The 27,807-nt window shown below is 42.2% G+C and overlaps 1 protein-coding gene and 1 long non-coding RNA gene across 2 annotated transcripts in view; one reads left to right on the top strand and one right to left on the bottom strand.

Moving 5' to 3' along the window:
* Positions 1–27,807, top strand: part of ANO10 (anoctamin 10) — a 299,674-nt gene that overhangs the window by 119,247 nt on the left and 152,620 nt on the right. The window contains exon 11 of the mRNA XM_030206114.1: positions 11,649–11,777. Coding sequence (XP_030061974.1) covers positions 11,649–11,777 — 129 coding nt within the window. The remainder of the gene's footprint in view (positions 1–11,648; positions 11,778–27,807) is intronic.
* LOC115472065 lies at positions 4,462–27,719 on the bottom strand. The gene is made up of 5 exons (XR_003942460.1): positions 27,706–27,719; positions 27,508–27,510; positions 23,589–23,598; positions 5,000–5,004; positions 4,462–4,552 (listed from the first exon to the last, which is right to left on the bottom strand). It is a non-coding gene; the product is annotated as an uncharacterized LOC115472065 (long non-coding RNA).

Here is a 27,807-nt window from a genome sequence, read left to right on the forward strand (position 1 = left end):
GTTGCGAGCGATCTGGAACGCTCTGAAGGCTTTCAGAGATCAGCTGTCCCATCAAATTATCCAAATTCAGACAGACAACCAGGTTGCCATGTACTATGTCAACAAGCAGGGGGGCACCGGATCTCGCCCCCTGTGTCAGGAAGCCGTCAGCATGTGGCTCTGGGCTCGCCGTCTCGGCATGGTGCTCCAAGCCACATATCTGGCAGGCGTAAACAACAGTCTGGCCGACAGACTGAGCCGGATTATGCAACCTCACGAGTGGTTGCTCAACTCCAGAGTGGTGCGCCAGATCTTCCAAGCGTGGGGCACCCCCTTGGTGGATCTCTTCGCATCTCGAGTGAACCACAAAGTCCCTCAGTTCTGTTCCAGGCTTCAGGCCCCCGGCAGACTGGCATCGGATGCCTTCCTCCTGGATTGGGGGGAGGGCCTGCTGTATGCTTATCCTCCCATTCCTCTGGTGGGGAAGACTTTGTTGAAACTCAAGCAAGACCGAGGCACCATGATTCTGATTGCTCCTTATTGGCCGCGTCAGATCTGGTTCCCTCTTCTTCTGGAGTTATCCTCCGAAGAACCGTGGAGATTGGAGTGTTTTCCGACCCTCATCACGCAGGACGAAGGGGCTCTTCTGCATCCCAGCCTCCGGTCCCTGGCTCTCACGGCCTGGATGTTGAGAGCGTAGACTTTGCCTCTTTGGGTCTGTCAGAGGGTGTCTCCCGCGTCTTGCTTGCTTCCAGGAAAGATTCCACTAAGAGGAGTTACTTCTTTCTGTGGAGGAGGTTTGCCGTCTGGTGTGACAGCAAGGCCCTAGCTCCTCGCTCTTGTCCTACACAGACCCTGCTTGAATACCTTCTGCACTTGTCTGAGTCTGGTCTCAAGACCAACTCTGTAAGAGTTCACCTTAGCGCAATCAGTGCATACCATTACCATGTGGAAGGTAAGCCGATCTCAGGACAGCCTTTAGTTGTTCGCTTCATGAGAGGTTTGCTTTTGTCAAAGCCCCCTGTCAAGCCTCCTACAGTGTCATGGGATCTCAATGTCGTTCTCACCCAGCTGATGAAACCTCCTTTTGAGCCACTGAATTCCTGCCATCTGAAGTACTTGACCTGGAAGGTCATTTTCTTGGTGGCAGTTACTTCAGCTCGTAGAGTCAGTGAGCTTCAGGCCCTGGTAGCCCAGGCCCCTTACACCAAATTTCATCATAACAGAGTAGTCCTCCGCACTCACCCTAAGTTCTTGCCAAAGGTCGTGTCGGAGTTCCATCTGAACCAGTCAATTGTCTTGCCAACATTCTTTCCCCGTCCTCATTCCTGCCCTGCTGAACGTCAGCTGCACACATTGGACTGCAAGAGAGCATTGGCCTTCTATCTGGAGCGGACACAGCCCCACAGACAGTCCGCCCAATTGTTTGTTTCTTTTGATCCCAATAGGAGGGGAGTGGCTGTAGGGAAATGCACCATATCCAATTGGCTAGCAGATTGCATTTCCTTCACTTACGCCCAGGCGGGGCTGGCTCTTGAGGGTCATGTCACGGCTCATAATGTTAGAGCCATGGCTGCGTCGGTAGCCCACTTGAAGTCAGCCTCCATTGAAGAAATTTGCAAAGCTGCGACGTGGTCATCTGTCCACACATTCACATCTCATTACTGCCTGCAGCAGGATACCCGACGCGACAGTCGGTTCGGGCAGTCAGTTCTTCAGAACCTGTTTGGGCTTTAGGATCCAACTCCACCCCCCGAGGGCCCTGTTTGTTCTGTTCCAGGCTGCACTCTCAGTTAGTTGGTAAATTTTTTAGGTCAATCTCAGTTATGTCCTCGCCGTTGCGAGGCCCAATTGACCTTGGTTGTTGTTTTGAGTGAGCCTGGGGGCTAGGGATACCCCATCAGTGAGAACAAGCAGCCTGCTTGTCCTCGGAGAAAGCGAATGCTACATACCTGTAGAAGGTATTCTCCGAGGACAGCAGGCTGATTGTTCTCACAAACCCGCCCGCCTCCCCGTTGGAGTTGTGTCTTCCCTTGAAGTGTATTGTCTTGCTACATACTGGACTGGCCGGCTCGAGCCGGTTTCGGGCGGGAAGACGGCCGCGCATGCGCGAGGACTAGCAAAGGACTTTGCTAGAGAAGTTTCCGATTGGAGGGGCTGCCGTGGACGTCACCCATCAGTGAGAACAATCAGCCTGCTGTCCTCGGAGAATACCTTCTACAGGTATGTAGCATTCGCTTTGCTGTAGAGTCTGTGATCTTTGGGATAATAACAGGAGCATTAGTTGGAAATGTGTATAGGATATTATTCATTCAGATTGTGACGTCTTTCCTCCATATGATATGTGCACATTATTTATACATATTTATAATATAAACAGTATTCTTATTTAAACTCTGTTTATCAGGAGCTCTCTGTCAGACCATGCACATATCTTTTTATTCATTTCATATATAACTCACTTATCCATGCTAGGTAAACTACATAAAACCAATGACATAATATAGCATTAACAATATACACAAATAGTAAACAATATACAAAAATTAAAGGCATCTTCCTACCTTTAGCTATTAGTTTGTCCAGAAAAGCCATCAAGAATAGATATGTTTTTATCTTCTTCTGGTACACTAATAGCCCCTGGTCCAAATGAACTCATGATAAGTTTTCTTTGTCTGAATCCCTGCTGCTGCAAAAACCTTGCAGTGGATAGACACTTTCAGGACCACTTTTATGATCAGGCATTCCAGTATAATCTGTTGACTCAGTTGTAAAGAGTGTGCGAATTGGCACCAGCTTAATAATTGGGTTAATGCAGAAGGTCTATCCCCTCAAACAGTCTTAAATACTGTCAGCAGCATGAAGTTACATAATAACTCATTTAAAACAAATAATAGAAAATAATGCCGCAGTAAGTGGTAAAAGCAGTTAATATAGTTGGGTTTTTAAAAAGTTAGGACTAATTACTGGAGGAAAAGTCCATAAACCATTATTAAGGTAGACCTGGAGAAAGTCACTGCTTATCCCTGAGGTTAAGTAGCATGGAATCTTGTTACATTCCGGGACTCTGTCAGGTGCTTGTAACCTGGACTGGCCATTGTTGGAAGGAGGACACTGGGGCTAGATGGACCCTTGGTCTAACCCTGTAGGGCAGCTCTCATGTTCTTATGTTCAAACATTTTAGATGTTCCCTGGGCAGTTTGCGCACTAACAAATAACAATGTAAGCCGGATAATGTGTACGTAGCTGTTTAAAGCAGTGCTCTCAACCCAGTCCTTAGGGCACAACCCAGCCAGTCAGGTTGTCAGGATACCCCCACAGTACATATGCATTAGATCATTTTGCATGCACTGTTTCCTTGGTGTACGAATCTAGCTCATGCATATTCATTGTAGATATCCTGAAAACCTGACTGCTTGGTGTGCCCTGAGGATTGGGTTGAGAACCAGTGGTTTAAATGGTCATGAGCCAGACTTTACCACCACTCTGGAGTCTTTTTGTTGTTGTTGTTGTTGGTAGGGATTATCAATTTCAAATTTCTCTAATCACACATTTTTTAAAGTTTATTAAATTTTAATATGATTGTTATATACAATGAAAATTATGATTCACTAAAATGGAGGTGGAGGAATGACAAAAACCTTACTCTTCCTCTAGTTCAGCACATTTGAATGTTTGCTATCAGCTTGCATGATCCACAGGGAGATGTTAGATCAGAAATGATGCTTTGGCTTGCGTTCCATAGAATTGTTCTTTTGGTGCATCCCTAGTTTTATTTCATTTATTTATTTACCTCCTATTTGAAGAAATGCACCAAGGTTGTGTACACCAAGTATAACATGGACATAGGCAATAAACAATTACAATAGTAAAAAACAAACAAACCCATAGAACATAAACATAGAAAAACATAGGCAGATAAAGACCATATGGCCTATCCAGTCTGCCCATCCATGCCATCTGTTTTCTCTATCACTCCCTAGAGATTCTACATACTTGTCCCAAGCTCTCTTGTATTCAAATCCTGTTTTTATCGCCACTATTTCCACCGGGAGGCCGTTCCATGAATTTGCCACCCTTTCCATGAAGAAGTATTTCCTTGGGTTAGTTCTCAGACTGTCCCTTTTCACTTTCATCCTATTCCCTCTCATTCCAGAGCTTCCTTTCAATTGAGACTCACCTCCTGTGCATTTATGCCACATACATATTTAAATGTCTCTATCATATCTCCCTTTTCCCTTCTTTCTTCCAAAGTATACATATTGAGATCTTTAAGTCTGTCCCCATACATTTTATGATGAAGACCACTGACCATTTTAGTAGCTGCCCGCTGGACCGACTCCATCCTGTTTATATCTTTTTGAAGGTACGGTCTCCAGAATGGTACAAAATATCTAAATGAGGTCTCACCAGAGTCTTATATAAGGGCATCATCACCTCCTTTTTCCTACTGGCCATTCCTCTCCCTATGCACCCAAGCATCCTTCTAGCTTTCACTGTCACCTTTTCCACCTGTTTGGCCACCTTAACATCATCACATATGATCACACCCAAGTACCGTTCCTCTTTTGTGCTTTAACGTTCTTCACTTTACTGTTCCCTCAGATTTTTGCAACCCAAATGCCTGGCCCTGTATTTTTTTAGCATTAAATCTTGGCTGCCAAATTCTGGACCATTCTTCAAACTTTGCTAGGTCCTTCCTCATGTTATCCACACCATCAGGGGTGTGACTACCGTATTGCAGATTTTGGTATCATCTGTAAAGAGGCAAATCTTACCAGACAGCCCTTCAGCAATATCACTTACAAAAATGTTAAAAAGAACCGGCTCAAGAACCAAACCTTGTGGTACACCATTGGTAGCATCCCTTTCCTCAGAATGAGCTCCATTTATCACTACACTCTGTTACCTTCCAGTTGACCAATTCCTAACCCAGTCAGTCATTTTAGGGCCATACTGAGAACATTTAGTTTATTTATTAGTCGTCTATGTCAAAGGCTTTACTAAAATCAAAATACACCACATCTAGCGCTCTCTCTCAATCCAACTCTCTGGTCACCCAGTCAAAGAAACTAATCAGATTTCTCTGACAAGACCTACCTCTAGTGAAACCGTGTTGCTTTGGGTTCTATAATCCATCATATTCCAAAAGCTTTGTATTCTCTGTTTCAAAGGTACACATTATAGAATTGTATGCTACTGACAGTGTCAACACAATACACCTTAAAACATCTTAACAGACAGCAGAGGGGACACCTCAAAAACTAGATATAGAAGAATTAGAAAAGGTTCAAAGAAGAGCGATCAAAATGATAAAGGGGATGGAACTCCTCTCACATGAGGAAAGGCTAAAGAGGTTAGGGCTCTTCAGCTTGGAAAAGAGACAGCGGATGGGGGGGATATGATTGAGGTCTGCCAAATTCTGAGTAGTGTAGAACCAGTAGAAATGAATCGATTTTTTTACTCTTTCAAAAAGTGCTGTTTTTTGTTTTTGTTTTTTTTTTATTATTGAAAGAAGGAACCAAAAACATACTTCAAAGTACAATACAAATTAGTACAAACAGTTCCCCTTTCACATTTTATACATATCCATTTCTACTCCCCCCCCCCCCTTTTTTTTCTCCAACCCACAGACCTCACAAACTACAAAGCAACATATGTAGGATCACCCATGTGCATTCTTCATGGTGACCCCTGCTGAAAACAACACCCCGCCCCCACTGAAAATAATCCCCTGTAAATTGTATGCCCCTCCCCACCCCCACCCAAAACACTGCATGTCTAACACACCAGGACAGGGCTTTGCAAATTTAATAGATAACTCCAAGCTCTATGAGGTACTCATATAATGTACTAATTATTTTGGTCATAAACAACATTACCAAAATGTCCACTATAACATTTATTACATCTCAAAAATCCCATAAAACCACATACAATCCCACATATTGCTCAAAACTGTGCTTCAACACAATAGCAAATTTTCATCTATCCCAATTGTCTGAACATAAGTCCCAAAGTTATTTAAAAACAGAACAGTCCATAGCGAGGTAATCACTCCACTTAAGCTTCAGCACAAGTGTCCTGATAATCCACAGTTCAATCGATGACTACCTTGTACACGAAAGTCTTAGTCTTTCACAACTGAAGAAACTTTAGCTGTTGAGCAACCACAACAAACCCCATTACAGGGTCAATATACCAGCGACAGGCAAGCAATCATCCCACTGAACTTTCAATCTTGCCCATCAACGAGTATTAACTCTTCTCAGCTTCTCGTCCTTCTGGACATTATATATGGTTGAATGTCTTCCTCTCATTCACCATACACCTCCTAATCTGGTCTCGGTCTCAACATAGGCCGTGTTTCATTTTCTCTTCATCAGGAGACCTTTCACAAATAACATCAACCATTACTTACAATCACTTACAACCACTCTACATATTTTAAAAAAAGATTTTTTCATTACCTTTAACAGCCACATTAGAGCTTCTAGGCATACCCGGGATCCCCTCTGTCTCTGGTCACACCTACTGTGTGAGTCATGTGATTCCCCACAACCTCACTTCCTCTTTTATATTATCATTAGTAGAGACCAATCCACTTCCTTATTTAAACCATGTGGTTCCATGGTTCCCCAATTATAAATCATCCGCTGTTCCCTACAGACTAGTTCCCGCTCAGGATTGCCCACGTCCCTATATTTGGAACAATACTACAAATTTCAAGTCATCAATCACGTGATTCGACTGTAACTAATGGCTCACAAGTGGAGTATCGATCTTTCTACACCTGATATTGCTTAAGTGTTGTAATATACGTATCTTGATCCTACGAGTAGTTTCTCCAATGTACCACAATTGGCATGGACAACATATACCATAGATCACATTATGGGAATTACAAAGATAATCATATTTACCAATTGACTGAACCCATATGCGATCTGTACACAATGCATATCTGCAATAAACAGAAGTGCTACATTGCTTATGCCCACCCGAAATTCCATATTCATATTGCTTTATTAATCGTTTCCTGGATAGTATCTCACCAACATTCCTATCACGTGTACATGAAAACCGAGGCTTATTCCTCAAAGCTGGGTGTAAGGACAGTACAGACCAATGTTTCATCAGTATACTGTGAATGCTCCCTGTCTGCTTATAAAATGGCAGTATACAATTAATCTGTCCGCCCAAATCTTTCTCCTTATTCTTTGTACTCTTCAACCAGCACTGATGAGCATATTTCGCTTGCTTATATGCTCTCTTAATTGTATGCTGTGGATATCCACGACTTTTGAACCTGGCGGCTAGCAATTGCGCCTGTTGATTGTATTTCTCCTGATCAGAGTTTAACCTCTTGATCCTCAAAAATTGGCCAATTGGTATATTCTCTTTCAACTTGCGTGAGTGATGACTGTCAAAGTGGAGTAAAGTATTTCTGTCTGTGGGCTTTCAATATACACTTGTCGCAAATTAGCCATTAATGTACATTATATCAATGTCTAAGAACTGTACAGACAGACCCGCTGCCTGTTTCACCAATTGAATGTTAACATCGCAGTTGTTCAGATGGCTAACAAATTTATCTGCCTCACTCTCCGAGCCTGACCATATGATAAAAATATCATCAATATACCTTTTCCAGGTAACAATGTGTCTCCGAAAAACATCCGAAGAATACACAAATCGGTCCTCATACGACGCCATATAGAGGCAGGCCACCGTGGGGGCAACCGTAGCCCCCATGGCGACCCCTCTAATTTGCAGAAAAAATTGATCTAAGAATTTTGATCACCAACTGAGCCATCTTGAATAACAACTGTTTCTTCTCCCTAGATAAATCTAAACCCAGTAAAGTTTTCTCAATAATACTCAAACATGCTCCATGTGGAATACTTGTATAGAGAGCAGCAACATCTAATGTAACTAACAGAATTTGCTGATTAGAGGGTATCTGTACCGAATTTAGAAATGTTAACAAATCACCAGAGTCCCTTACATACGATCGGATTTTCCCAACCTCTAAATGTAAGTGATGATCTAAATACTGGGATAGGGGCTCAAACAAGGACCCTATCCTCGACACTGTAGGGCGCCCTGGAGGCTGATCTAACGTCTTGTGTATTTTAGGGGAAAAATAAATACACAGGACACTCGGTTTGACCCGCAACAAGTATTTATGTTCTTTTGCAGTTACAACATTATGATCAAGAGCTAGCTTCACCGTCTCACTAACCTCTATCTGGTACTTGCAGTTCAGACTGTGCTCCCGGGACCCTCTTTCTCTTCTGTTCTAGAGGTATTTGATGCTCTTAGATGGGTAATGCAAAGGCTGCTTCTGCACCCCTGAAAGCCATTGATGATATAACGAACTTACGCAAATCTCTGAAGACATATCTATTCAACAAGGCCTACAAAGAGAACCCATAGCCTTGCGAACCTACCTCATCAACTCACCCAACTAGTACAGTACACCTTATATCATGCCTAACACCTTCCTTCTCTCCTCCCTCACCAATCTTTGTACATTACTAATTGTATCTAATACCATGGAATAACTATGTCACAACCAAACTCTGTAAGCCACATTGAGCCTGCAAATAGGTGGGATAATGTGGGATACAAATGTAATAAATAAATAACTGTCCTTTCCATTTGGCAGCACTTTTGCTGACTGTGTAAAATTACATGGTTAAAAGTCTTTGACTGTCATTGTAAGAGCTCTGAATATCTTCCAAGCTAGATTATATTTGCTGCTTTCTGACTCGCAGTGCCAGGAAAGGGAAAAAAATAAGGAAATTAATTAAATGACTGAGCTGTATTTATCACCTGTTTTAATAGCTGAACATACATAAAAAGTCCCACTTGGAAGAATTAAGGTAAGGTTTAAGAGGGTCATTCTTTTTGTGGTTTCTAACATTCGCTAAGTGTTTTATACCCCTGATGAATATGCAAACTGTTTTGATGTCCTTGCTTATACAAATGTTTGACTTTGAAAAGAACATGCCAGTGACTCATAATGGCATACCGAATGTTATTGAGGTAATATAGAATGTGCGACCGTGAATTCCTTGTGGACTGCTTGTACAACATGTTGTGTTTCTGGCCCCGTACAAAAATAGACTGACAAGTTATGAGTTTTGTCCAAGTGAAAATACAAACACCCCTCTCAAAATGTGTACATTTCATGACATCAATGTTAAAATACAAATACTGTAAATTGATATATGTGCGCACACCAGTGGCGTAGCTACGTGGGGCCTGAGGGGGCCGGGGCCCCCGCAGATTCACCCCAGGACCCCCCTCCCGGCGAACCCGCCGCCGCCTACCTTAACTTTTGCTGGCGGGGGATCCCACTCCCCGCCAGCCGACGTCTTCTCAGTCCTTCCTGCACTTCAATTTGTTTGCTGACGTCCTGCACGTAATTATACGTGCAGGACGTCAGACTCAGAGAACAGTTCTGTTCTCTGAGTCTGACGTCCTGCACGTACAACGTGCAGGACGTCAGCAAACAAATTGAAGAGCGGGAAGCGACTAAGAAGAAGACGTCGGCTGGCGGGGAGTGGGATCCCCCGCCAGCAAAAGTAAAGGTAGGCTGCAGCGGCGGGAGGGGGGGGCGGCAATGTCGGCGGTGGGGGTCGGCGCCGGGGGGAGGGCTAAAATGTGCCCCTCCCCCCGGGCTCGGACCCCTCTCCCACGGAAGGCTGGCTACGCCCCTGGCGCACACATACATTTTCTTCATTTGGGAAGGGGGAGGGAAGATTTAATAAAATTGTTTGCTCGTATTCCCCTCCTCCTGAGGATGATTAGCTGGGCAAAATGAGGATAAATCTATAAAGACAGTGCCAACACTTAGGTGCCAAGAAAGTTGTTAGGTTGATCGTGAGTCCTAGGACAGACCTAGGCTGATGCCTAAGGCAGACCAAGCTTGCACTATACAGAAACAATGGGCTATAAGCCCAGCACACTCAGGGAGACCAGCGAGCACCACCAGAAAGGAAAATAGACCGCTCATACAGGCCGCAAGGCCGAACCTCAACCCAAGTGTACAGAGTCCAAGCGTATGGGCCGCAAGGCTGAACGGGAATCCAAACACGCAGAAGGGAAAGTAAAAAGAACAGAGAGAAGTCCTGGAAGGGATTCGCACTTGGCCCGCGCACACAGCACCACACACAGACACCAACGAAAGGTCACCAGACCAAACACACAGATACAGACAATAACCAGAATAAGGGAACTCACACAGAGTGGCAACCCAAACTGTGCCCCACACCTAAACGAAGGAGCGGCCTACACAGGATCTAAATAAGAGCTATAGCAAGAATAGGGTAAAAGGGAAACCGCACAAAATGACAACAAAAGCAACAGAGCTAGAAAAGGGCAGTCCTCAGTATAAGTAGTGATTTAGCTTATCTTTTCAGGGTTTATTTTCCCCTGTTGTATAGAGTGTGGTTGTAGGCCTAATAACAAAGAGAATGTAACTTGTTCCCTTATTAAAGTGAGGGTTAAAAAGAAGCCTAGTGGAAGCTGATTTTCTTAAAGGAAAAGTGAAGGTAAACTAATATCCTTCTCTTAGATGTATATAAGCAAGGAACAGTAAACCTGGTTTTTGTGTTAGTATGTAAATATGTATTACAAAAGAAGGAAAAACCCTGTTAATATCAAATCAATAACTGCACCTGATAGAAAGCAGACATCTCAAAGTAAATGCAATCAGAAATTGTCTCAAAACTGGCTATAATTGAGATAGAATTGTTTGAAGGGATAGGCAATGGATTTGGAAAACTTGACTGAAAACCAGAAAATCCAGGGTTCAAATCCCATTGCCATCCCTTGTGATTCTGGCAAGTTATTTAACCTTGTTCAAATTTTTTTAGACACTACTTCACCAAAAATCTTTGTGTCAACAACATCCAGAGCTGAAGAGTAAGACTACTACTACTACTACTACTACTATTTAGCATTTCTATAGCGCTACAAGGCGTATGCAGCGCTGCACAAACATAGAAGAAAGACAGTCCCTGCTCAAAGAGCTTACAGTCTAATATTAATTTAATTAATGGAGGAAAAAGACCTCAAAAGTCTCGGCTTGGCAGCAAGTATCAAATCTTAGTGCTGGCACATCACAGACTCCGATATTATCATTGGTCAAAAAACCTCCATATTTTTAATCTATCTTCACTCAATAATTTCTTCAATTTTTATACTTTTTAGTATTATGCATATTCTCAAAGGCTGGACCGTGATGTACAACAATTAAATGTGTATGAAGTCACTTAGCTGTTGCTTTACCCAACGGGGCTCTCCCTTTCACTCTTCACAAGGCTTCATCAGGGGACTAAGTGCTTCTACAACTAATACTCCCTTCGGTGCTGAATTCAAAAATTTCAGTTCTAGCTCAAGGTGAGTTACATTGAGCTAGATCTGGAGCGCCTTCCGCTATCGCTTATATAGTTTTCTGCTGCAAGTTAGTACCCTTCCCCAGACAGAAAACACACAAATGCCAGTTTGTCACAGTTGAAAGCTGACTTGTCTGGAGCTGAGTTTTGATCTTGTCTGCTTGTGGCATTGGTAGTTATGCAGCATTTGTCATTGAAAATGGAGACTCGCACTGGGGTATGACCATGTGAATCACATCTCATGTTTGTGCCCTTTTCCAGCTGGCTTTTGAAACCATGAGTGTTATATCGGTGGTCACCAACTGCGCTCTGATCGGCATGTCTCCACAAGTGAATTCTCTCTTCCCGGACTCAAAGACTGATCTCATTCTGATTGTGGTGGCAATAGAGGTAAAGCAAAATTCACCATATACCAGTATAAACAGAGAATATGTGTTGTCTCTTACACCTAGAAGAACTGTAGCACATTAGTAATGGAGGAGTGGGGAGAGTGGAGATAACGAGCAAGTAATGTTTGGGAATGGTTGCGCTCAAGTTGTTGGTCATGCACAGGGATGACTTTATGGAGGTTTGTTCGTTGAGCAATGTGAGGTCTGATCTGTGAAGAGTGAATGTGCAGCTCCACGGTTTGTGTATGATTATCATGGTATCAATATAGAAAAACACAAGCAGCCGAACCCATATCCAGTTCAACATAGCTAAGAGGTAGGGATAAAGAGTGAGTTTGGTTTTTATTTGTACACAGAATAACCAGAAAAGTACTTAAAGGGACTGGAAGTGTCCAAAAAGCTAAAGATTAAAAATGTTTGTTAATTGCTTTTGTTGTTTTTTCTTTTGTTGAATTTAATCTCTTTTTATCCCCATGGTATTATTTCTGGTTATGTAGGGGTTTTTTCCCTTGTAAGTAGTTTTTTTGTTTGTTTGTTTTTTAAATATTTTTCTTCTCTCTTACAAGATGTAAATGAATACTAACTTAATTTTTAAAAGTTTGTTTCTGAATTAAGTACATTTAGACTTTTTACTCTAATTGAGCTGTACGATTATAATTGTGGATTGAGTGCCTCAAGGCACAAAGCACAAAGAAAACCTCCCCCCATGTTTTTAAGCTATTCAATACTATTATACACTTTTTTATTGTTGGTTTTTTATTTACTTTTGTATATCCAATTAATCAACAACAACATAAGTATCCTCTCACACAGAAAATAAGGTTACTCTTATAAATATGAACAAGAAAATAATATTAAAGAACAGGCAAATTAAAAAAGGCTGAGTATCACATATGGAGCCTGCAATATTAAAGAACCAGTTAGGAAGTAGGGGAAACATGGAATGTAAAAGAAAAAAACTAAAGAAAAAAAACTCCATAAACTTAAATGCATCTGAATTCAGATAATTACAAATTTAGTGGCCTTGTGGCCATCCCCCATCTGTCTCAGGAGAGTACTGCTTTGCTCAAAAACTTTTATATAAAAAAGACCTTAGATGCTTAGGGTCAAAAAAGATATATCTAGAATTGGATAACGTTATCAGACAGCTGGACAAAACTTCTTGACTCATCTTTAAAAAACACCCTGTGTCTTTGTTGTGTCTGTTTACCAGAATGCCCAAACCTACTGACCTATAAACACAGAATTTCTGATCGTTGTGTCCTCATCTGAATCAAAGACAGAGGACATCAGTTGGGTGATCTGCTGATCCCTCATTCTTGGACCTTTCCAGAAAGGCCATCAAGTCAAGGCTATCCGTTAACTGCCCTGCTCCAAGGGTACACCCCTTAGTCCGCTTCTTACAGGGAGAGGTAGAATACCTTACCAAGGGGGCAGTGCTTCTCTGGAAATTTCAAGTTCTCTTTCACATATTTTTAAACATCTGTTTTGGAGAACTAGAAGGGACTTGAGGTTCTGATGTCTCACTGAGTTTTCTAAGAGCTCTATTTTTGGCGCAATGAGTTAATGTCCTGTATCATAGTGGAGCTAACAGTCTGCAGGAGAGAGCATTGATTCCCCAGTCTCTCAATATTCTCAGCATAGTCCAGCACTATCTCCTCTACCTTATAGTTATTTTCTCAGTCATAACCTCAAGAGAAGACCTCGGAACACCCATTTTCATACTCACTGTTCTCTCCAAGAATCAGATGAAATCCAGGGAGACTGTCTCAAGTTTTTCTAATACTGATGGCATAGTATTCCCTCAAGGAGATCACTGGAGCCTTAGAAAAATTTTCCAGGGCCAGGATCTGCAGTGTCCCTCCTCAGCAAAGCTGCCTCCTCATGATCACGTCTGGAGGAGATTGCAAGCTGTTTCAGGACAGGCACTCCTTGAGAACTGCCAGAACCCAGCACAGGGCTTTCCGAGGAATCTCCACTCATCTGTGCTGTCCTGCCTGCCACAGTGCTTGAAATTGATCCCTGCCTTGTGGTCAATGTCAGCTTTTGGGGTTCAGAGAAGTCTTTAGCCACTGAGAGGACCTTTCTTCATTCTCAGCAGCAAGCCCCAATTCAACTTGATCAGCCTCTGATGCTGCAAAATGTGGAATCACTGTCTGCCAAAGAGATAAGGTGGAAGGGGCAATATCCCTTACCTTAGCCTTCCTCTGTACCATAACTAGATATGTCAGAAAAAAATTGTAAATAGAAAAAATAAAAGTCTAAAGCAAAGAGAGAACAGTGGCGGAGCATCTTACGTCTTGGACGCTATCTTGGTTCTCCCAATCTTCAGTTATCTTTAAAAATGAAAATGAATACAGTGACCTGCATAGGGATAAGTTTGTGGACCACAGTTGCTGGAGTTTGAAATATCCAAAGTTCAATGCTGACATTTCAGAGATGAAAATGTTTTCATATAGGATAACCTAGGACAGTGTTTCCCAGGTCCAGTCCTGGATTACCCTTGCCAGTCAGGTTTTCAGGATATCCTAAATGAATATGTTGTTATATAGTTATCAACATACATACTTTAATACTTTATGAACCTTAAGTGATCATTTATAACATCAAATCCTGTGGTAGTCTAGTCCATCCAGCTGGGCTGGCCACTGAAAAAGACTATATTGGGGTCTCCACTAGATGGCACTGCTTTAATCACTGTAATGGAGGTGTACGATTATAATTCTGGGTTGAACGCTCCAAGTGACACAGCATAGTGAATAGCATATATATGATACTTCTGTATATATGTACCCTTTTTTGGGCACATTGAATCCTTTTTAATCACTTTTGTAGTTCTTTCTTTAAAAAAATAAAAGCAACCAGCTCTTTATCCATACCTTTTTTTTTTCCCTGTGTGTTTTGTACTTTAATGGGGTAGTAAAGCTGTCTAACTTGTGGTTCCAGTGGCACTTGTGGATTAAATCCTGCTTTTGGCTCAATTTTAGCTTTCTAAGGTGTATATACAGGGCTTTCTTTGAGGGGGTTGGGGGTACTGAGTACCGACACCTTTTCCATTGTGTGTTAAAATTGACCCATGGTTCCCAAGTTTTAATGAAAGAGCTCAGGCTGTATACATCAATTCTGTCTTGTCATAGATTCTGTGATTGGTTGCAGGGGGCCTGGCTATTGTGGGGTGGGTCCCTCAGTGATTACCCCAGCCCTGAAGGGTGGCCTGGCATTTGAATATCAGCACCTTTTTCGCTAGAAAAAAATGCACTATATATATATATATATATTTTTTTTTTTTAATGGTGGGTATGCAAGATTTCCTTTTTGGTTTGCCAGAGTTGAAATGATTCTGTTTACCTTTCTTTGAGAACAGAAAATATGGGAATAAAGGAAGCACATGAAGCAGGGGATGAGAGGCAACATGTTACAGTATGATGCACATGGAAAGGAGGATTGAGCCAAATAACTTAATTCAGTCTGGTTTTGGCTCATCATAGTTTAGAACAAGTGAAATGAGAACCGCATGCTTCACAAGAGCCTGGCTTGGGCTAGATTTGCCACTGTTTTCCAATGGGGATTTGGAAATGGACACCATAGTATTGATTTGCTAATCCAGGAGTGGGCAACCTGTGGCCTACCATTGAATTTTGTGTGTCCTGCAAAACTATGGGATGCATACACAGAAAACAGCCCGCACAAATGTCATTAACCAGAGCTTTGTTAGTGGAACAACAACAGGAAAAAGACTTGTTTGACACTGGTAGCAACTGTTTGGAAAGACAGAAGTATATGGTAACTGACCATTCTTGTAATAATTTATGTTCATTCAGTCATCACATTCAGTTCTGTTGGCAGTGAATTATATGGTGCATTTTATTACTTTTCTCTGTGTAGCCTGCTAGGGATAGTATTGACATTCATGTGGGCCCTCTGTATATAACGGTTGCCCACTCCTTTGCTAATCCCTATAGGTATGAATGAGTTAAAAGAGCATTTGTGTTGCTGAGGATGTTCACAGTTCTGGACCAGGGGCATGGGCCGTAATGCATTATACTGATCACAGAAGTGCAATATTCATATAGAAGCAAGCTACCATGGATCAGATATATGAGCATTTTCCATAGAGAGAATACACCTGGTCCTGTAGATATAATTTAAAAAATACCATTAACCTCAGAGAACTAAATTTGACTAGCTTAGTGAGTTGAAAATCCAATACAAAGCCAGAAATATGTTAGGGCAACAACAGTGAGCTCACATTTTGGCCTTCCTTGGTTAGCAAGGTTGCCACATCCATGGGAAATGGATGTACAAAAAATGAACTGATAAAACAATCTTGGAAATCGGTTCACAAAACCTTTGATAGACTTTTAGCACAAATGCAGAAAAGTCTGTACATTCTGAGTTATGGCCACTGTAGCAAACATGCCGCATTATGATTGCGTTAACCATGACATAATAATGGTTTCTTATGACATCACCGTCAATTACCTAATATGATGTAATCCATGTTTCCAGAACTTTCCATTACAAAGCTCACAGGAAGGGAAGATACCCAAAGGTGAAAAGGTATGGGAAAAGAGAGAGACATACTGAAAACACTGGTAGTAGAAGGAGAGGTTGGATGGATTACTAAGGGGCTCATTTTCAAAGCACTTAGACATGTAAGAACATAAGTGTTGCTATACTGGGACAGACTGAAGGTCCATCAAGCCCAGTATCCTGTTTCCAACAGTGGCCAATCCAGGTCACAAGTACCTGGCAAGATCCATAGGTTTCTATGTAACTTTGTAAGTCTAAGTGCTTTGAAAATACGCTTCATACTGTTCTTAATTTGTTAAGTAGGAAAAATTGTGTATATTACATATAACAATGGGAATATATCCTAAAGTGCATATAGTACTACAAAATCATTCTGAATTACAGTTGCCAGGGCAACTCTGAATATCTTTCCTTTTGTTATAAAATTCATCAGATATAATTTATGAAAATAGCTGACATTAAGCCCTGCAATGTGTGCTGGTATGCCTTTTCTTGGGTGGGAGGTGCATGATGGAGGTGCCCAGCTCTCCCACCACCTGCCTTCCAGGTGCTGTGGAGGACTTGCTGCCCATCTGCATGTCCTCACAGCCTTCTTCGGGGTGACTCCCCAGGTCCACCCCAATCCTCCCAGGGCCTTCGCTCCAGGTGCCAGGGCTTCCAGGTACCTTTTGGCTAAGATCAGGTGACACTCAGAGGGAGGAATGCTGACTTCGGCCTGACCCCTGGAAGGCCTTTTCTTGGCTGGGAAGTGCGTGGTGGAGGTGCCCAGCACTCCCACTAGCTGCCTTCCAGGTGCTGTGGAGGACTTGCAGCCCATCTGCATATCCTCACAGCCTTCTCCGGGGTGACTCGCAGGTCCTCCCCAATCCTCCTAGGGCCTTTGCTCCAGCTGACCAGGGCTTTTTCTATATATATTTCCTCTCTACACTTTGTATTTTCTCCCAGTTACTTCTTATGGCTCCAGTACACTCTCTCTTCTTGGTACAGTCCCTTCCCAATCTCTTTCTCATCTGAAACCACTGTATATTGCAGGAACACATTGCCCACCTTCTACTTTCATCATCATCTCACCATCTCTTTTGTCTTCTTCCTTCTCAGCTCTCAGACTTCAACATTTCCTTCCTTCCGTTCAGCCATCTGCCATCTGCTTTCTATGTGAGTACATCTTGCCTTCGTCATGCCTCTCCTACTCTTCTCTGTACTCTCTTGCTCCTTCTTCTGCTCTCCACTGGGGATATCAATCCCAATCCTGGTCCTCCACATCCGCTCTCATCCTATTTGTGCAGGTCACACCATGATGTCTCCAATCTAATTTCTGTTCCTCTCCTCCCCCCTTCTTCCCTGCCAACGCACGAGAATGCAAGGAATTCCTCCACTTATGGGATCTTAAATGGCCACACTTGCAAGCAACCCACATCAAAGGGCACACACTTGACCTCATCTCATACAAATTGTCTACAGACCAAAACCTAATAATAACTGATACAAAATGGACAGAAATACCATGGACTGACCACTACAAACTAAACCTTTCACTAAATTGGCGGAAGAAGGGCTGACACCATACACAAGAACACAAGACCTACAGCACAAGAGGCCAAATAGACTTGAAAACATTCTGGCAACAAATATATAATAGCGAATGGACAACACAAACGGACTCCATACACTACCTCTCTAACTAGGACAAAAGATGCAGAAACATACTAGACGAAATAACACCCTTACAAACAAGAACAGCATGAAGACACATCTTGATACCTTGGTTCAATGACAAACCAGGAAACTGGAAAGAGCATGGAAAAAAATAAAAGATGAACACACGCTCAATGCTTGGAAACAAACACAAAGAAAATACAAATACGCAATAAGACAGGCCAAAAGATCATATTACAGAACTAAAATTGGACCAGACTACAAAGACATGAAGAAACTATACCAACTTGTAAATAAACTACTAGACACCACCTTGGTCACTTCAACCAACACAGACAACCCATCTGCAGACAAACTTGCTAAATATTTCAATGAAAAAATTGTAAGTCTATGCAAAACACTTCCTCTTGCCAACACTGATATCGAAAACTTCATCAACGGCCTGGACCCAACCCCTGGAGAATACCTAGCGGACCGAATCTGGTCAAACTTTGCCCTCCTCACCACCGAAACAGTAACCCATGCGATCTATAAGTTCTCCAGCACCCACTGCAAATTGGATACGTGGCCCAGCTACCTAATAAAATCTGCCCCCGACCGTTTCATAGCAGACCTCACAACCCACCTAAACTACTTGCTCCAACAAGGTCTCTTCCCTAAGGAAAATGGCAACATCCTACTCACCCCGATCCCAAAAGACACCAAGAAAAAGACAAGTGAACTCACCAATTACCGCCCAGTAGCATCTATCCCACTAGCAGTCAAACTGATGGAAAGCAAGGTAACCAAACAACTTGATGATTACATAAACAAATTATCAATCCTACATGAATTACAATCAGGATTTTGCCCCCTCCATAGCACTGAAACAGTACTCGTAACTCTCCTGGCCAAATTCAAGCAGGAAATAGCAACAGGCAAAAGCATTCTTCTCCTTCAATTCGACATGGTAAACCATAGTATATTACTAAGACTCGTAGATTACTTCGGTATTGGTGAAAATATACTTAGTTGGATCAATGGTTTCCTAACCACTAGAACATATCTGTTTGTTTTCTGATTTATTGAATTGATTATATCCATTATGTTATACCTGTTCTTCTGTTACTAATTGTTTATCCACTCTTGATTGACGCTTGTTATGATGAAATATTGTAAGCCACATTGAGTCTGCAAATAGGTGGAAAAATGTGGGATACAATAAGTACATAAGTACATAAGTAATGCCACACTGGGAAAAGACCAAGGGTCCATCGAGCCCAGCATCTTGTCCACGACAGCGGCCAATCCAGACCAAGGGCACCTGGCAAGCTTCCCAAACGTACAAACATTCTATACATGTTATTCCCGGAATTGTGGATTTTTCCCAAGTCCATTTATTAGCGGTTTATGGACTTGTCCTTTAGGAAACCGTCTAACCCCCTTTTAAACTCTGCCAAGCTAACCGCCTTCACCACGTTCTCCGGCAACAAATTCTAATATATCATGTGAAATCAAATTCAAACATATCATCACCGTGGAAAGCGACTATCACCGACCCTCTTCAATCTAATGATGACACCACTAGCCAAGTCCTTAGCCAACCAAGGCCTCAATCCATTCATCTATGCAGACGACGCCACAATATACATACCTTACAAATATGACCTGACAGAAATCTCCAATGAAATCAAGCTCAGCCTAAACATCTTGGACTCATGGGTAAATGCATTTCAACTAAAACTCAATACAGATAAAACACACTGTCTCATCCTCTCATCCCAACACAACACGAACAAGCCCACAAACATAAACACCCCAGACCACACCCTTCCTTTCTCAGACAGCCTGAAAATCCTTGGCGTTACTATCAACCGTAACCTTACACTTGAGGGCCAAGTTAACTCTAAAACAAAGAAAATGCTCCACTCAATGTGGAAACTCAAACGTTTGAAACCATTCTTCCCGAGGAAAACATTTCGAAATTTGATACAATCAGTGGTACTAAGCCATGCAGACTACTGCAATGGAATATATGCGGGATGCAAAGAACAACTCATAAAGAAATTTCAAACCGCTCAAAACACAGCAGCCAGGCTTATATTTGGGAAAATGCGATTCGAAAGCGCCAAACCTCAGCCTTGACTGATCTCTAGAATCCGCTACCTGCGTTCCCGTGCCTGCTCTGTTGAATGCCTTTAGCTGAAATCCCATGCTGACTTCATACATTTCAAATTCTTGCTTACTTCATTCCAATCTGCTCTTTCACTTACCAAACAGGACTAGTACATCCAGTTGACAAATTCTCTTGGCTCAAACCCTCAATGTCTCTTTGCCACACTGACGTCTCTTCTCAAAGTGCCCTCGCCTCCAACTCCCCCTTCAGTTTATCTCCAGACTCTGGCTGAGTACTTTTATGATAAGGATCACAAGATTAAACTTGAATTCTCAACCAAGTCACCTCCACCTCTCCTTCTCTTAGTTCATTCTCTCAACCCTCAATGAACCCCTGCCTCCTTTTCTGAAATCACTGAAGAGGAAACTGCACATTTTCTTTCCTCCTCAAAACTAACTACCTGTTCCTCTGATCCGATTCCCATCCATCTATTTAGCACTATCTCTCCTACTGTCATCCCTTTTATCTGTCATATCCTCAATCTTTCACTTTCCACTGCGACTGTTCCTGATGCCTTCAAACATGCCGTAGTCACACCAGTCTTCAAAAAAATTTCATTGAAACCCTACCTCTCCTTGCAACTATCACCCCATCACCCTCCTCCCTTTCCTATCCAAGATACTTGAATGTGCTGTTCACTGCCGTTGCCTTGCCTTTCTTTCATCTCAAGCTATTCTTGATTCACTTCAATCTGGCTTTCGCTCTCTTCATTCAACTGAAACAGCGCTTGCTAAAGTCTCCAATGACCTGTTCTTGGCCAGATCCAAAGGTCTCTATTCTATTTTCATTCTTCTCGATCTATCTGCTGCTTTTGACACTGTTGATCACCGCCTACTCCTTGATATGCTGTCCTCACTTGGATTTCAGGGCTCTGTTGTTTCCTGGTTTTCTTCTTATCTCTCCCTTCGTAGTTTTAGTGTATATTCTGGTGGATCCTCCTCCACTTCTATCCCACTATAAGTTGGTGTACCTCAGGGTTCTGTCCTGGGACCTCTTCTTTTCTCCATCTATACCTCTTCTCTTGGTACTCTGATCTCATCCCATGGTCTTCAGTATCACCTTTCACCTTTATGCTGATGACTTCCAGATCTACCTCTCCACACCAGAAATTTCAGCATGAATCCAGGCCAAAGTATCAGCCTGCCTGTCTGAAATTGCTGCCTGGATGTCTCACCGCCATCTGAAACTAAATATGACCAAGACTGAGCTTCTTATTTTTCCCCCTAAACCAACCTCTCCTCTTCCCCCATTCTTTATCCATTCTCTATCTCTGTGGATAACACTCTCATCCTCCCTGTCTCATCAGCTCATAACTGTGGGGTCATCTTCGACTCCTCTCTCTCCTTCTGTGCACATATTCAACAAACTAAAACCTCAATATCACCAAAATTCATCCTTTCCTTTCTGAGCACACTATCAGAACCCTTATCCACACTCTTATCACCTCTCGCTTAGACTATTGCAACTTGCTTCTCACAGGCCTCCCACTAAGCCATCTCTCTCCCCTTCAATCTGTTCAAAATTCTGCTGCACAGCTTATATTCCGCCAGTGTCACTATGCTCATATTAGCCCCTCTCTTCAAGTCACTTTACTGGCTCCCTATCCGTTTCCGCATACAATTCAAACTCCTCTTATTGAGTTACAAGTGCATTCACTCTGAAGCTCCTCAGGACTTCTTTACTCTTATCTCTCCCTACACTCCTCCCGGGAACTCCATTCGCTGGGTAAATCTCTCTTATCTGCACCCTTCTCCTACACTGCTAACTCCAGACTCCGTTCCTTTTATCTTGCTGCACCATATGCCTGGAATAGACTTCCTGAGCCGGTACGTCAAGCTCCATCTCTGGCCGTCTTCAAATCTAGGCTAATAGCCCACCTTTTTGATGCTGCTTTTAACTCATAACCCTTACTCACTTGTTCAGTACCCATGTTTTATCATTCCCACTTTAATAATTCCCTTATCCCTTATTTGTCCTGTTTGTCTGTCCTAATTAGATTGTAAGCTCTGTCGAGCAGGGACTGTCTCTTCATGTTCAAGTGTACAGCGCTGTGTACATCTAGTAACGCTATAGAAATGATTAGTAGTATGGCTTTGTACTGAGAATAATGAGCTTTATGCTAAATATGTGTCATTTCATAGATTCACATTTACTGCTTGTAGTGATTATAGTGTGATATCCCCTCTCTTATCCCCCCTCCTCCCAAAGAAAACATATTTAATATTGTAGTTATATGTCCATGGGCTACATCTACAGAAAAAGGAATATGGTACTTTCCAACATCAAATCTGGCTAAATGAATGTGGCTCATGGATATTTGGGGTTATGATGAAATATTGTTGGGGCCCCTGGTCTCCGGTGATCCTGCTGCTGTGGGAAGGGCCGCAAAATCTGCCCATTTCTAAAGATTCTGCAGGGTCACCAAGGGAGTCCAGATGGCCAAGGATGAGAGCAGGGCTGTGTTGACAGTGTTATTGATTTACATTTTAACTGTTATTTTATGCATTATGTTAGCTGCTTGGAGCCTTTATGGGCAAGAGGGGATATACATTGTAATTATAAATAAGTATAAATACTGGATAGTGTGGCATACTATCAACAGCTGGGTGAAATCTGCTGAATACATGTATGTGAGTGAGACATTGGGCCATAGACTAAGATTTTAGTCCACATCACTGCTTAGCAGGTTATAGTCATACTCTTATATGGGAAAACTCTAATAGCTGCAATACACAGATTGTCTGTTCAAACCACATTAATAGATGAAGAATTCAGAAAGAGTATTACTGGTCAAATGGGATCAAGGAGCTGGAAATTAAGCATGGAATAGATTGCTGTTACAACTTGACCTTTGAGCAGTAGATAACCCAAATTTTAAAAACTGCTTAGACAAGCTAAGCAAAAGTATTATGCACACTACTACTACTACTACACACTGTAATCTGGTTTACTATTGCTGTTTGCAGGCAAAGGAAAAGCCAGCCCTTTAACTTGTAAAGGGACAATTTTGCTATCATGAAATGTATTCCTGCAGAAATAACGCATTATTTCTCAGTCCTCTTTCCTAATTACATTCTGCTCCATACTTGAGGTTTGAAAGTCAGCACTGATGAAAGGCATGCTTTTAGAAGCTTATCTTTTTGGTACGACTATATAATGTGGCTTGTTTTACCCCTAGTTCAAGAAGAATCTCTTTCACGCTTTTAAATTCTTTAAAAAAAAAAGTATATAATTTCTCAGCAACTTAACTGAGAATATGAAAAGAAGAGAGATTTTGGTTGGAAGTATCTTACAGTTCCTCTGGGTGTGAATTTATGTGTATGTATGTTTATTACATAAGCACAAGGATCTTGTGAAAATGTTACAGTTGCTCTGGAGGGGAAGAGGGTTATTCTGTGTTACCTATGCTGTTTCTCAGCACACACATCATCTTCACTTCCCCTTCCTCAGTGCACCACTCTGCACCACATTTCTTCCCCTTCCCGATTCTGTCTACCAGCTCCCGCTCTCCTCCCTCAGCCTCCTGTTTCTGCTACACTAGCAGCAGCCACACAGGGCAGGGGATGAAAGAGTGCAAAGAAGAAGCCTAGGGGGTAACAACAGCAGCAAAAGAAGGACCACACACTTGAATAGCTACTGGGTGCACCTCTGTTTTTCTAGTTGCCAGGGCCTGGGCAACTGTGACAGCCCCACTGCTTCGGTTGCTGCTGCTGCTGTTATACTCTTTCACCTGTTCATTACTGCCTGCCTGTGATGTCAATGTCATACACAGATATTTAGGCAGACAGATATACTGAAAACATGAGCAGATTTTTTTTTTAATTTCTTAAAGAACACTTATAAAGTATGAAAAACGGAAGTAATGCAAAAATGCAGCATATGAAAACTGTATTGGTTCTGTGAAACTGAAGTATGCTGATTTAGTATGCAGATTGCTTATTCTGAATGTGAAGGAAGGTTAATCAGCTCTGCCGTTTATTTAAATTAGCTTATTGTTTCCATTTATAGGTTAGTTCTACTTTACTTGCAAGTGCACTGATTTTTAAGCCAAACGTCAACTGAAGGTGCCTTTACCGGAAAAAAATACACAAACAGTGTTTGTTGCGGAGGGCATCACAGCACAGATTTTGTAGGAAAAGTTCATTCCATTGGCAGGTGGTCTCACACACAGCTCCAGTGTTTTATGTATGCACTGGAGCCTTAGGGAAGGAAAAAGGCACAGCCTGAATGGCATGGATGCTGGCAGTGTTAGAAAGCATTTTCCATGTATAAAGCATGTTTTATATGGCTGTTAGAAAACTGAATGTATGGGAGCAAACAAAATAGTGCTTATTTACCTGCGCACTGTGCATAGGCTCCCCAGGGGATGGAGTTGTGGTGTGCATGCATATTTTATTAAATACGTGAGTACTCACATAGTGAACATGCACAAATTTATAGCTTCTTTGGAGAAGGTATAAATTTGTGCATGAGGACTCTATGCCCCCTACATAAGCATAGTGATGATCATTCTGATTCTCTAAAGGCATGTAGAAACCTGTGTGGGCCGTTATAAAATATGAACATAAAATTACTACCTCCACTAAATTCCTCAGCACAGAAGAATGTATTGGACCATCGGAGGTACAACCCAATTGGCTACAATTCTTATTCCTGAGGATTCGATGCTTAAATCATCTTCAGTCCATTTTTTTAGTCCATTTTTAAGTTTTTATAAATAAAATTCTCTTCCTTTTTCTTTTTTTATATTTAATTGCTTGAAAAAATACTTCAAACATATGTCAAAAAGATAAAGTAGTCAGCATGGAGACTACCGTCTGACTGATGAGACAGCATAGAGCAGAGACTGAAGGAGACTCATCCTTGATATAGCTCTAGCGAAACGTGAATTCATGTCAGATCAAAGATAAGTATCTTTTGGATATATATTTAAAGTATTTTTTCAAACAACTGAGTATAAAAAGGAAGAGAATTTTATGTATAAAAATTAAAAATGGACTAATAATGATTTAGGTGCTGTGCCCTCAGGCATAAGAATTGTAGCCAATTGGGTTGCATCTCTTATGGTCCGATGACAGTTTTGTGTTGAGGGATTTGGTGGAGGGAGTAATTTTGCAGTCATACTTACTGTATATATCTCCTTGTGAAGTCGTGTGCCTTGTTCTGGTCTTTGTAACATAGGCACCTTTTCCCAGATTTGACATAGTCCTTCATTTTGGAAGTAGCTTTATAAAGATACCTATTTCATGTACAAAGTGAAGTGAGAAAAGAAAAAGCTCGTAATGTACTGTTTACCACGTGATAACTACTAGTGCACAACTGTACTAATGGGTTTTGTGTATTTTTCAAGTTACTATGTGCTAAACTGTGCATTAAGGGGTCCTTTTACTAATGTATGCTAAAAGATGTCCCGTACTACCTTTAGTGCGTGGGTTTCCCATGTGCTGCGACCATGGCCACGTTTGTGGTTTTTTTTGTAATGGCCACATACTAATTTCCCCATTAACGCGCAGCCTGTACCACAGGAGCCCTTACCACCGCCTTTTTAGGAGGCAGTAAGGTATCCTGTGCTACTCCCATGCTAATTGTGTAGTGTGCGGTAATGTGTCCGAGCGACCCGATTAGAGTAGGCACACCTACTCACCTATGGGCACGCCTCCCACACAGGATTAGTGCGTGCTAAGCAGAACACTACTGCAGGACACCTCAGTGTGTCCCACATAGTAGTTCTCTTTTAGTGGGTGGTAGGCCCATGTTAGGCCTACTGCACCTTAGTAGAAGGGCCCCTTAGTGCTTTTTGTGTTAGGTGGCAGGGTATGGGTGAAGAATGGGTATCCCAGCATGTGCAGGTAATGGGGCTAGGTTCTGTGCGTGCTGAAAAAATATGCCTAGACATATTCTATTAAGTATGCCAAATTTAGGCATACTTTATAAAATAATCCTAAATTTCCGCGTGGATTATAGAATATGCCGAATGCTCATCCGCACAACTAAATTTAGTTGCGGGCAGTTCTACCAAGTAAAACTTGGTGTAAATCCTGATGCCTAAATTAGGTGCATTGAGAAATGCCTACGATCCACCCATTCCACGCCCATGGCCACTATGCGACATAGAATTTTTGCGCATCACGTTGCAGAATTCGCTTAGAGAGTTGTGCACGTAAATCCTAATTAATGCCAGTTAGTGTTAATTACTTGTTAATGGCCAATTGTTGGCACTGGCTTGTTAACTGTTGCACATGTAAATCCAGAGTATGGCCAGATTTGCGTGTGTAAATCCAGAATATGACTGGATTTGCACATGTAACAAGTTGCGCTATATGGAATCCAGGGGAATGTGTGGGAAAAAGGTTCTAAGGGCTTCTGCGCTAACTCTGTTCTCAGTACCACTTGCTACCTGGCATAAGGCAGGGCCTGTAAAATGAAATGCAGGGAACCTCCCCAATAGTTGCTGCATTAGATTTGCAACTACCGCATGTCAATTTCTTGTGTTAAGCCACAGTAACTACAAAATTTAACGCACTTTATTAAAAGGACACCCCCCCTCAAAGTTATAGAAAGTAATTTTATAACAGGGAATCTAGGCTACTGGGGCACAGTAGGCACTTAGAAGTGAATTCTATAAATCACTCCTGAAAAATTAGCACCGAAAAAAATGCTTAAGTGCTATTCTATAAGCTGCATCTAAAGTTAGGTGCAGTTTATAGAATAGCTCTTAAGTGCAGTGGTTGTGCATAAATTTAGACATACCCATTTGCACCAACGAAAATGTGGTGCAGATGCCTGTGCCTAAATTTACACGCAGAACTCCCTTATTCTATAATTGCGTGTGTAACTCGAATCCACAGCCATTCTCTGCCCTGAAACACCCATGACCTCCCTTTTTCCAGGATGCACATAAAATTTAGACACTGTGCTGATCTAGACAAAGTATATAGTAGCTTCAACAGGCAGTTTAAACCATCCCAAAGTAAAAGCTTTACCAGTAGATTCTCAGGGATCCGTTTACTACGGTGCACTGAAAAATGGCCTGCTGTAGTGTAGGCGCTGGTTTTGGATGCGCGCAGAATCATTTTTCAGTGCACCTGTAAAAAGGTATAATCGAAACCCCCCTTTTTGACACCATCGCTGCTTTCCCATCGCCGAGCCGGCGAAAGTTCAAGGGGGCGTGCCGGTGGTGTTGCGAAGGCGGGCATGGGCGTGGCTAACAGTTGGCCAGCTTCAGCGCATAATGGAAAAAACAAAAGTGGCGTTAATAAGTATTTCGCCGGTTTTTTCTTGGTCCTTTTATTTTCATGACCAAGCCTCAAAAAGGTGCCCCAACTCACCAGATGACCACTGGAGGGAATGGGGATGACCTCCCCGTACTCCCCCAGTGGTCACCAACCCCCTCCCACACAAAAAAAATAAAAACCTTTTTTGCTAGCCTGTATGCCAGCCTCAAATATCATACCCAGCTCCCTGACAGCAGTATGCAGGTCCCTGGAACAGTTTTTGTGGTTACAGTGGACTTCAGGCAGGTGGACCCAGGCCTATCCCCCCCCTACCTGTTACACTTGTGGTGGTAAGTGTTGAGCCCTCCAACACCCCCCCCAAAACCCACTCTACCCACATGTAGGTGCCGCCCTTCACCCCTAAGGGCTATGGTAATGGTGTAGAGTTGTGGGGAGTGGGTTTTAGGGGGATT

The sequence above is a fragment of the Microcaecilia unicolor genome, chromosome 1, assembly GCF_901765095.1.
Source record: "Microcaecilia unicolor chromosome 1, aMicUni1.1, whole genome shotgun sequence".
NCBI classification, from domain to species: Eukaryota; Metazoa; Chordata; class Amphibia; order Gymnophiona; family Siphonopidae; genus Microcaecilia; species Microcaecilia unicolor.